Source organism: Saccopteryx leptura, chromosome X (genome assembly GCF_036850995.1).
Source record: "Saccopteryx leptura isolate mSacLep1 chromosome X, mSacLep1_pri_phased_curated, whole genome shotgun sequence".
NCBI classification, from domain to species: Eukaryota; Metazoa; Chordata; class Mammalia; order Chiroptera; family Emballonuridae; genus Saccopteryx; species Saccopteryx leptura.
In genome coordinates, this window is record NC_089516.1 from 47,154,719 (window position 1) to 47,167,083 (window position 12,365).

Consider the following 12,365-nt stretch of genomic DNA (forward strand, 5'->3'; position numbering starts at 1 on the left):
CTGATAGGTTCATGGAACTGCAGCAAACACAAAACCAATTCCACCATAGGCTCATTGATATAAACAAGAGTTATTACAAAACAACATTGTGTGAAAGGACTGAGGACCTGCTACAGTGGTTTCCAGGAGCTGAGGGAAAGGGAAATGGGGAGGATTGCTTAATGGGTATGGGTTTTCTTTTTGAAATGATGAAAATGTCTTGGAACTGCACAGAGGTGATGGCTACATGGCACAGTGAATAACTAAACGTGACTGAATCACACACTTTAAAAGGTAGCAGTGTTCTCACCATACCCTGAGTCCCTTTTACATATTAAAGTATAATGTGAAGATAACATGCTTAATACTTACAACTGTCTCTTACCATGGATAGATGATTGGAATTGTCCATAGCATGGACTCCAAATAAAATTTAGCTCTAATTAAAATTAGAGCTGCTGGGACCCTACAATCTAACTAAAAATCTTTTAGGGTAGAGTCTGACAGCTTCTTTATAGTTGAGAGCAGTGGAAGTCAACCTGGTCCCTACCGGCCACTAGTGGGCGTTCCAGCTTTCATGGTGGGTGGTAGCGGAGCAACCAAAATATAAATAAAAAGATAGATTTAACTATAGAGTAAGTTGTTGTTGTTTTTTTAATTTAAAAAAAAAAAATTTTTTTTTTAATTTTATTTATTCATTTTTAGAGAAGAGAGAGAAACAGAGAGAGAGAAGTGGGAAGGAGCTGGAAGCATCAACTCCCATATGTGCCTTGACCAGGCAAGCCCAGGGTTAGTAAGTTGTTTTATAAAGCTTTATTCTGCCAAACTTAGTGAAAATCTGACATAAAGTACTTGGTAAGTAATTATTATTATATGCTTTAACTTGCTGTAACTCTGCTTTATAAATTTGATAAAGTAAAGTTACTTCCCTACTTTATAAATCACCATTACTGTGGAACCAGTGGGCGGTTAGAAAATTTTACTACTAACAGAGATATAAAAGTGGGCGGTAGGTATAAAAAGGTTGACTACCCTGGTTTAGAGTATACACAACTGATTAAAATGTCCATTAGGCCCTGGCTGGTTGGCTCAGTGGTAGAGCGTCGGCCTGGCGTGCAGAAGCCCCGGGTTCGATTCCCGGCCAGGGCACACAGGAGAAGCACCCATTTGCTTCTCCACCCCTCCCCCTCTCCTTCCTCTCTGTCTCTCTCTTCCCCTCCCGCAGCCGAGGCTCCATTGGAGCAAAGATGGCCCGGGCGCTGGGGATGGCTCCTTGGCCTCTGCCCCAGGCGCTAGAGTGGCTCTGGTCGCAACAGAGCGACGCCCCGGAGGGGCAGAGCATCGCCCTCTGGTGGGCGTGCCGGGTGGATCCCGGTCGGGCGCATGCGGGAGTCTGTCTGACTGTCTCTCCCCATTTCCAGCTTCAGAAAAATACAAAAAAAAATTAAAAAAAAAAAAAAAAAAGTCCATTAAAGCAGGTAATGCTTATTTAGCTATCTAACTCCTGGAACAGAGTTTGCCCCATAAAAAAGTATTTAAAAATTTTAAACACTGAATTGAACTAACAGTTTAAGGGTCAACTGTACATTTCTTCTAAGACTGAGTTGCCCAATGCAATACCCACTTAAAATATGGTTAGTATAAACTGAAATGTACACAATTTTGAAGACTTAATATAAAAAATACCCCAATAATGTTTATATTGATTACATGTTGAAATAGTTCACTATACTAGGTTAAAATTAACTTCACCTATTTCATTTTACATTAATGTGACTACTATAAAATTTTAAATCATATATATGACCTGCATTATACTTCTATTGGACAGTGTTATTCCCTGACGGAATTCTTTATAGAATATTCTTTAAGGTTCTACAAGCCATTTCTAAAAAACTAATGCCTTGCATCTAAACCAACAAAAAACCAAAACAGTCCTAGGCAACTAGTAGAAAAGAAGTAATCTATAAAGTTTGCTTTTCTCCTTGATTTGTAATGAAAAATTGCATTCTTTTTTTTTATTTGAGGTTATTTGCATAAAATACTTCAAATTGGAGATGTTTTCAATTGAAATGAATCTTAATAGGATCAATTCAGTACTACATATATTCAACAAAAAAGGGGAACTCCAGAGAGTTCAAATAATTGCCCAGTATTGACATCAGTATATAAAGTGGGGACAGAATGGAAAACAGGTAAGTCTTCAGCCATTTACTCCAGAAATGTCTCCACTTTACCCAGCAATGGATAAAACATCACAGAACTGGGCTTCCAATGGCCTGATAATAAAAATTACTACAACCAAATGGTTCTAATCTTGGCTGAATATTAAAATCCTCTGGGGACTTTTCACAAAAAAAATACTGTTGACTGGACCACAATCTCCAGAGATTAACTAACTATATATTTTTAAAAAGCTTACCAGAAGATTCTAATGAGCATCCAGGACTGGGGACCACTGACCTCTGTTACCCAGAAGCAAAAATAGGCCTATTATGAAACAATTCTTAAGCTACTATTCAATAAGCAGGTGACAAAGAAGAAAGCAGCCTATTTCTCAAACCATGGCTGCTTTAAGCAGCAAACAGAAGCACCTGAAAGTTATATGCAGCTCATAGGCACTGCTATAGCTGAACTCATTATCTCCAGTATTTTTCTGAATTGTTAAATATTTTGAACATCATCCTATAAAATTTCATGTCAATCTAAGGCAGCACAGAGAAGATGATACATTAGTGTTGGCCAAAATTTTAAGTCTAAAAGCAACGTAATTCATTTTACAAATAAATAAAAAGACCCAGAGAAGGAATGTGATTTGCCAAAAGTGACAAGCTTATTTAGTGGTAAAGTCCAGACTAGATACCAGGATGAGTCCAGTAATACCCCTTGCATCATCATACTTTGTAAACTGTGCACTGTGACCCAATTAGACAATTGTTATCTACACTTCCTTTTCTTAAATGAAATAGAAAGGACTACAATTAGAAAATGTATTGTTCTATGAAACTGTTATATATACAAGCATGTGAACTAGGTCATAATATAAAATATATTTCCAAGTGTGATTATGGTAAAAAAAAAGTTTAGAAAAAAACTATATCCCATTACTTTTCAGTAGATGGGATCAACAACAGTACTTAAGCCATAGGGGCTTATTTTCCCAGGAGTGCTCCAACGACCACTTTACCAGATTAAAATGCAATTGTTTCAGTACTATTACATTTAAAAAAGATTAATACACAGGGGGTGAGGGGAATCTTAATTAACTAATTATCTAAGCCCAGTTGAAGTGTCAAACCTTGCATTAGGAATAATCCTTACAGTTTCATTCATTGTAAATGGAAAGACTCTAGTTCTCTTTTGCATGTTTCACATTTTGATTAACTCTATTTTTTCAATTGTAGGAGATATATTATTAGTTCATAAGTTACCTGGTGTTCTGCTGCCTGGAACTTTCATGTATAGCTGAACTGTGTTCATGCCCAGTATGGTATGACCAACGTGGCTTAGAAGATTTCCTGCTGATACGACACGCACAAAAGCAGGAAGTTTAGTCAACTCATGTAGCTGCAACTTCCACCTGCAATAAAATAACACCAAGAGTGAAACTCTACTACAAATATTTGTGGAAATTAAGCATTTCTTCAAAAACTGTGTGTTATAATAAAAAAAAAATTAAATCTGTAAATATTTTACTTTTACATAGAAAACACTGAAATGCTTAAAATTTTTCCAAAGAAAAATTCCTAATGAAAAGCATTAAAATTATTGAATAAAAGAAAAAAACTAACTTCAAATATTTATAACTGTTGTATATATTAATCATAAAATATAATGTTATGATTATATAATTAGCATACAGTCAGTCTCAATGAAAATTTCTACAAGGGTTTCAATTCAAGAAAATACTTCAGTTTTTTTAATTTGTTCATTTTAGAGAAGAGAGACAGAGAGAAAGAAGTGGGGGAGGAACAGGAAGCATCAACTCCCATATGTGACTTGACCGGGTAAGCCCAGGGTTTTGAACCGGCGACCTCAGCATTCCAGGCTGACACTTTATCCACTGTGCCACCACAGATCAGGCAAGAAAATATTTAGCAAAAAATAATTTAGCTAAAATTTGTGTATCAACTTAGAACACTGACAAGGAATGAAATAGAAGAGGAAATTGTATACAATTCTTAATCTTGCAAAGGATACCTCTTTACATCAGTTCACAGAAGACTACAAAGACTTACTTTTTGTCATCAGACAAGTCAATGTTGGTCCCAAACTTGATGGTTTTAAAGGGTCCTTTTCTCCTCCTCCCAGAACTTAAAAAAAAAAGACACTATTAGAAACATGCATTTTTAAACAGAAGTACTAAGTGGACAATTAAAAATAACTTACTTATCTGAAGATGTAGATTCATTATCTGAGTGTTCTTTATGGTGACTTCTTTTCTCATTTTCTTCCTATTGATGAAGCAAACCGCATTTGAGTTTAATATTCTAGAACCAGCTTTCCTTTCCATCATACAACTGAAAACTTCACATTTAGAATGATGGTATTATGTTTTGAAACTAAATTTCTATAGGCTTTTTTCACATGAAAATTTCTTCAAAGACCAAACTAAATAAAAACCCAAGAAGTCAGTGATATACAACTTCCTCCATCAACACAATGTTGTTCTAAGAGCCCTTCTTTATTAATACTCTTCAATAAGAGAAACAAACTACAGATTCTCACTCCTGTCCCATTTTTCAAGGAGAGAAAATTTAAGGAAAGTTGAGAGGCCTAAGAAGTATCAATCTTGATTATAAAATTTCCAAATTAACAAAGGTACATGCATGCATGTGTATATAATTATATATGTATTGGGGTGGAAAGTAAGAAGTGTTAGGTTTGGGTCCAGGGCGTTAGATTCAAGGCCCTTTTAAAACTCAAATTCCCCTCACCCAACCTCCCACAGGGGCAGCTTCCTAATTAAGCATCTTCCTCACCTGGCCTCCCCCTCCTCTAAGCAACTCCCTCTACCCTGGGGAAGGTTCTTCGAAGTGTCCTTGGGACAAGGCCTTCCAGAGGGACCTGAGGGTTGGGGAAAGGGAGACAGTCTGTGACCAAGGCCAGAAACCAGGATATGCTCATCTGAGCATGTCCAGGTGCACCAACCCTATGTCAGCAGATGCCTGCAGTAATCCCTATATCCGACACCCGCTTCCTGCAGCTCTCTGCTGATCCCACTATGGTCTCAGCCCCTCTGTTCACAGATGCATAAATAAATTTCTTATAAAACTCATCAGGCCTTCTGTGTCCCTCCTTTGGCCCACCTAACAAGAAGTTCTCTATTCCTGACTATGGACAAATGTAAAAAGGTCTTCCTGTGCTAAATCTTTTTACCACAATGAATTACACATGACTGATAGAACATTTAAAACATTAGAAAGGAAATTAAATGCTGGATAAATCTAGGTGCTTTACAATGCAAAGTTACTTTTATTTGCAATTTTTATATCACAGACATGATTATCTATTAACATTGTCCTATGATTTTTTTTAGTTAGCAATACTTAGTAACATTTTGGCTTCCTTCCCTTAAATGCAGTTTCTAAACATTTGTCAAATTTTTCACATGTCATGTGGTCCAGGGCTCCAAAGCACACAAAAACCCGATCTACATACATACTCATACTCTGCCTCTTACTATCTTCACTTTTCAAATCTTTCTCCAAATTTTCCCTTGATGATCTCTGAATCCTGCTATTATTATCTACCATATTCTGACTATTATACTACCCCATAGTGGAAGTATCTCGAAAAGTTTGAAGTACAGAGATTTATATGGACAATGAATTCACTGCAACTCCTGAAAGTTACAGGACAGTTTTTATTTGATAAATTTCTTGATAGGATACAGTGAGAAAGGAATATAAGTATATGATTTACAGGTACAAGTGTTGCCTCGGTTGAAAACGTGAACTCAGGGCAGAATTTTAAACAGATATAAGCAAATTGCATGAATTACAAATAAAGACTTCCAGGCACATATTAAGTTTCAGCTATAGGATAGGTACACACAAGTATTTGAGTAATACATTTAATAAACTCATTTTTGAAGGCATTTTATGTTCACTTTGTAGGAGAATTTACAAAGCTCTTATTACATACAGTTCTAAAGGATTTTAGTAATGCTTCACTGCTGAAAGGCCTATGAGTCTTTTAATAACCCTGATTATTTTTCAAAAAGTGTTTTGTTTTTTTTAATTTTCCATATATTTTCAAATAATTTATGCCTGTCCTTTAGTTTTCTCTTTCAGACTGAGATTAGTAAGAATAATACTAATGCTCCCTTGAGGAGCTAACAGATAATTACCAGTCTGGTAGAGAAGAAAAATGGGAAGGCACAAGACTAGAAACTGTGCAAGCATAAAGCAAACTTGAGACTTACTTAATCCTCTACTATCAGTGGTTCTAAACAGGGGCAGTTTTGCCTTCCATAGGACATTTATCATGTCTAGAGACATTTTTGATGGTCACAGCTAGAGTTGGGGATAAGGAGTGTGCTAAAAGCATCTAAGTGGGGAAAGGCTAGGGATGCAATTAAACATCCTATAATATGAACAATACCTCACAAGTAATTATCCAACCCAAAGTGTCAATAATTCCACGGTTAAGAAACCCTGCTCTAAACAAAAATATCTCAGAAATGAGGGAGACATCTCACTAGAAAGTAATATTTACTTTATCAACATGTAGGTTTTCTTAGACTTTACCAAGAACAAACTGGATAGCAGCACTTAGAAAGTATTTTACATAACTATAAAATAATGAGATGCTTACAAAAGTAACATACCCCTTCAAATTAATATAAAATATTTCCAAAATAAAATAGTCTTCAGGAAGTAATTACTTACTCTCAAAGATTCCTGGAAGGAGGAAGCCTGGTACTGTGCATATTTAGCAATTGTCGTATGGGATCTATTACTTTCACAATGCCAGATTTTCTTCGTTCCAGTGGGATCCCAGTTTTCATCTGCTGGCTGCAATAACTGTGTCCTCACTTCCACCATATGTTCATTGTTAGCTTCCACCAAAGTTTTGGTAGAGAAAAGTCCCAGGTCTTCATAAATAAATAAAGATAGTTAATAAATAAAACTGATATTTGGAATAACATTTTAAAGTGTTATTTTTGTTTAAGGGGAAAAAAAAGGAAAACGTTTTATGGTGCTCCATTCAGTTGCCCTTCAAGCCAGCTGGGGTCTCTGCAAACCCTGAGCTTCCTGTCAGGTTTCCACAACCATACACTGAAACCCTGGGCCGATTCATCATGCCACCAACAGAGGCAGAATCAATGGGGCAATAGTACTTTTAAGCTGCATTAAATTTTACCTGAATTTTTATTAAAAATTTATTAGTCAAACTAAGTCATAATTATATAATTTGACTAAAATAAAAGCCAAATTAAAACACTATCAGTGAATCGCCAGTAACTACTATCATCACTGTATCTTCACACTGATTAAAGAAATGACACACACACACATTTACAATCTGGAAAATATGAAAATAAAAATATTAAAAAATGAAAACATAAATAGAAATAAGTTACTGCCCGTGGTTCAAAAGTTGATAGCAAAGGAAATAAACAAACTTTTCCTTTTTCTTATTATAGCTTACCCAATTTAAGAGCTCCAGCAAGGCCACGTATTACTGTAACAGGGTTGTTTGGATTTGTACAAAATTGATGCAATGGAGGAAAGAAAGCATCACGTTTATTTTCCAACTGTAAAATTAAACCATATAGTTAGATCTCTGGAAAATAGACCTTTAATTTAAATACTGTGACAAAATCATATCTGTTATTTATTGCCATTTAATAATGCACCCTATATGTCATTATTTGTGTTTGATATTTTAGTTATGTCTTTTAATCCTAACTATAATTAGATATAATCATAAACATCTCCCTTGTCCATTTTACCTTGAACAAAATAAGTAGAAAAAAATTAAAATCCAGAACCAGATTTTTAAAAATATTATTCAACCTTAAGAAGGAAGAAAATCTTATCACATGCTGCAACACGGAGAAAATTTGAGGACACTATGTTAAGTGAAAATAAGCAAGTCACAGAAAGAAAAATTGTATATAATTTCACTTATATGTCGTATCTAAAGTAGTCAAATTCATAGACACAAAAAGTAAAATGGCTGTTACTGATGGCTGGGGAAACTGTGGAGAGTGAGTTTTTTAATGGGTATAGAACTTCAGGTTTGCAAGATAAAAAGTTATGGAGAACTGTTTTTGCAACAAGAATACATTTAAAACTACTAAACTGTGCACTTAAAAATGGTTAATTTTATGTATTCAGTCTTTTAATCACAAAAAGAAAATAAAAATCAAGTATTAACAAAATGAAAATAGGCTGAAAAAGACTCATAAAAGATAATCTAAATGTTGCATCTCCCTCCCCTGGCCCCCAACCTCAGTATAAAAGTTTTGTTACAGTTCTATTCAGTGGTGCCTTTACATACTGAAGGATCAACAAAAACTGGAGAAGGATTAACATAACATTTAGACTCTTGAGGGCAAAAAAAGAACCGAATCTTATTTGGGAAAACATTAAAAAAAAAAAAGGTTGCTTTGACTGAACTCTTAATTTCTTGTATCAGATGTCTAAATGTCCATAAAGTAAAATTAATATCATTTTAAGTAATCTATTTAGCTTTTCAATGATGTATCTATTAACACTGTATTTAACAGTGTATTCTCAAACACTATTTTTGGAGGTAAAGAATATCTTTTCTTTCGTTAAGTAGATGTATAAAACAGAATGAGTATTCAGGGCCATACAATTTAGTAGAGTGCAGATTTAAAACCCAGAGTACTCAAAAAATATACTTTTAAGTAGTTTCTGCCTATACCACTCAAAATTTGGAGCAGCACAAAGTATTTCTCACCGCTAACGTAAACACAGTAATAGCAGAGAAGACATGTTTTAAATGATATTTCAAAATCTTTTTGAAAATAACTTTATCCCCCCCCCCCAAAAATTAAAGCTGCTGCCAATAATTTTAATGTTTCCTAAAGGGAATCCATATTGATTTAAAAGCAAGATCTTATGAAAGACAGGTTGGTGCAAATACTAGTTTGATTTATTTCTAACCAGTCAATTCAGACTCACATAAATACTAGGTGTAGGTGGATTCAACTTGTCCTTTGGCAAGGGAGGGTATGGTGAAGATGGTGGTCTTGGAGGCGGACATTTATCCAATAAAATGCTACTGTTAGATAAGCCATTTTTACCTAGATTCCTTTAAAAGAGAAGGGAGAATAAATCAGCTGTACATTTATTTAGAAAACAGAATTTTAAAATCCTGAGTTAAATCCTAATTAAATCACTGGGCAGTTGCACAAATCAGTGATTTGAACCTATAGCAAAAAATTAAGAACAAGTATTAATTTCAGCAAATACTTAGCTTGGTTCCTATATCTTCCATTGAAGAAAAGTAATAGAAAAGATACAACACATAAGTTATTGATGACATTTCTTATTTTGCTCATAATTTTCCAATTTATGTCTCAACTAAAGAGCACAAACTCCAATTTTCTCCCCACCATATTCTACCATAGGTATTGTTAAAACAATAACCTGCTCAAAAATTTTCTAGATAATAGTAAAAATAGAATATGTCTCTGTCCTCATTAGATTAGGAACTACAACCAGGATATCTTAGTGACGATTCTTAAAACTGAAAAGATCTTTTCCTTTCTTTTTTCACATCTGGAAAAAATTTTCCATGTAACTCCTTAACTAATAAAATTTAGCAAGACTCCAATCTACTACACTTAATAGTAAATGATACCAATTTTTAAAATGAGGTGTATAGTTATTATCTATTATTTTCTGACCCTCTATAACTATTACGTACTAGTACTTGAGATTTATTTTCATTTAATAAAGTTACTACAGTTGTTAATTATAAATTCTTAATTTATGGTAAAATTATTTCCAAACTATAATTGTTTCAGTTTTGTTTTTTTTTCTTATGGGAGAGACAGAGAGAGGGAGAGATAGGAAGGGAGAGAGATGAGAAACATCAATTCTTATTGCGGCTCCTTAGTTGTTCACCAATTGATTTCTCATAGATGCCTTGACCGGGGGGGGGGGGGGGAGGCGACAAATAGGAGTTTCCCTGAAGGAACTGACATAGCTGCCTAGATATTAACTATAAAGTGCTTCAATTTAAAATGCACTTATGAATCCCAATGGAAAGGACAGAGCAGTGGATAATGAATACATTTTTATCTTTCAAACATGTAAGTGTCCAATACTGTTTATAATACTTCAAGCCAAATAATGAAACTTTACTAAAACAATCCAAAGTGGAGAAAGGCTTTGATTAAGCCATTTTAAATCCTTTTCTCCCATTTTAAAACTTTCCCTGAGCAAAGTAGAGTAGGAGGAAATTACTCATAGCCCAATTCTTTTAAAATACTGGCTTAAACTTACTTTCAAATTTACCCACATCATTTCATAGAGAAATGAGAGAGTACTCAGTAGGTAAACCGATCTACATTTTAATTATCTTTGGTTATGAAGTTCCCAGACCAGAGACTGATATTTTTCCTGCAACTATGCCACTTTCCCCTTCTGAGTTCTGGACTCCTGCCTAGTGCAAAATACCACCAACAGAATAGAAATGGCAAGCAACATGATACCTGTTAGATGCAGCCTTGACTTTTTCTCTAAGCCTCAGAAGGTTTTTCTTTACAATTTATCAGAGTATTTTCTTTGTCTGCTCATTAATGAGATCTAGATTTCCTGAAATAGCCCAAGCAACCACAGGGGTCCATAGAGGTTTGATGTATCTAGCTACTTACTAAATACATATATACCTAAGCCTTTAATAAGGCAAAACTGTCTTTAAGAATTAACAGCTGAATATAAACCTATAAGAATGTACTTAAAAATTCTGAAGTGAATGTTTATATACACCTCAAAACTAAGATGGAAGATTATATATACTGGTAATCTTTGACTATACTAAGAAATACAATCACACCTAGGTACTAGAGCATAAGACTTTATTAATAAAACTTATGGTAACTGCTACCATATTTGTTTATAACTTACACCTCCATAGAACTCTTTCTGACAATATTCCTCCAGAATACCCTTAGGTCCCCCAGACTTCTAAAATTTCACCCATTTTCTAGCAACTGTCCTGAGTCTACAGAGAGTGGAAGAGAGAAGAACCAGCTTCAGTAGTGGCAGCAAAAGAGGCCCCAGCAGGCATGTGGGAAGCAGGAAGAACGTAGTACAAATTGGCACCAAGCCAAGCTACTATGTCTAAAAATTGCTCAGTATTGATTTGATCTGGATATTAAAACATGTCTATTTCCTTTAGGCCCAGCGTTGAAGTGAATGATAGTGTAACATTGAGACAAAACGATTAACATAGACCAGGCAGTGGCACAGTGGATACACATCAAACTGGGACATGGAGGACCCAGACTTTAAACCCCGAGGTCGCAGGCTTGAGCGTGGGCTCATCTGGTTTGAGCAAGACTCATCAGCCTGAGCCCAATGTTGCTGGCTTGAGCAACGGGTCACTTGGTCGCCCATAGCCCCCTGTCAAGGCACATATGAGAAAGCAATCAATGAACAACTAAGGTGCCACAATGAAGAATTGATGCTTCTCATCTCTCCCCCTTCCTGTCTGTCTAACCCTCTCTGTCACACACACACACACACACACACAAAAGATTAACATAAAAACTTTAAATTTCTAAAGAATCAAATTTTAGAAATTCAGGAATTTCACATATGCTTTAGAAGAATTTGGTCTGACTGAGAGATCATCCAGTGTGGTTTTAAGTTACTGACATGAAAAAAATCTTTTATGGCAGTTAAGTTTAATTTCAGCAGTTATCATTTTGTAGGCCACTAAGGAAAGTGCTGTCAACAATGTGAACCAAACAGCCAATACAAAATGTAATCATTTCTGCTTTATCTATGTCAGAAAAGTAAAGGTAACAGCTGAATAAAGACTCATAGAAAATAATGAAAACAGAAAATAAAACACAGACTAGAAGGATTTTTAAATATTCAAACTGAAACAATCTTTAAAGAAAAAGAACTACAGTGTACCAAAGTTCTATCACTTAACTTTGTGCAAAATTAATTCTTCTCCTTATCCATACTTCTACTCTATACTACTAACAGTAAACTACATAAGGAATAACACTTTACTTCATCTTAGCCATTCATTAGTGACAGACATTTAAAAGTGGATCCATGAAAACTTCTAATAAAATTATTTGAATAGTAGAAATGAGAACACTTTTAGACTCAAATAAATAAGACACATAGGCACTAATAATTGCAGGAAGAGATTTGAACTGT

At 34.9% G+C, this 12,365-nt stretch overlaps 1 protein-coding gene across 4 annotated transcripts in view; it reads right to left on the bottom strand.

Moving 5' to 3' along the window:
* KDM6A (lysine demethylase 6A) overlaps positions 1 to 12,365 on the bottom strand; it is a 255,335-nt gene that overhangs the window by 28,936 nt on the left and 214,034 nt on the right. For all 4 annotated transcript variants that reach the window (XM_066357570.1, XM_066357571.1, XM_066357568.1 and 1 more), the window contains 6 exons: positions 9,141 to 9,270; positions 7,636 to 7,741; positions 6,873 to 7,078; positions 4,369 to 4,433; positions 4,218 to 4,292; positions 3,411 to 3,559 (listed from right to left, as the gene is read on the bottom strand). In XM_066357570.1, coding sequence (XP_066213667.1) covers positions 3,411 to 3,559; positions 4,218 to 4,292; positions 4,369 to 4,433; positions 6,873 to 7,078; positions 7,636 to 7,741; positions 9,141 to 9,270 — 731 coding nt within the window. The remainder of the gene's footprint in view (positions 1 to 3,410; positions 3,560 to 4,217; positions 4,293 to 4,368; positions 4,434 to 6,872; positions 7,079 to 7,635; positions 7,742 to 9,140; positions 9,271 to 12,365) is intronic.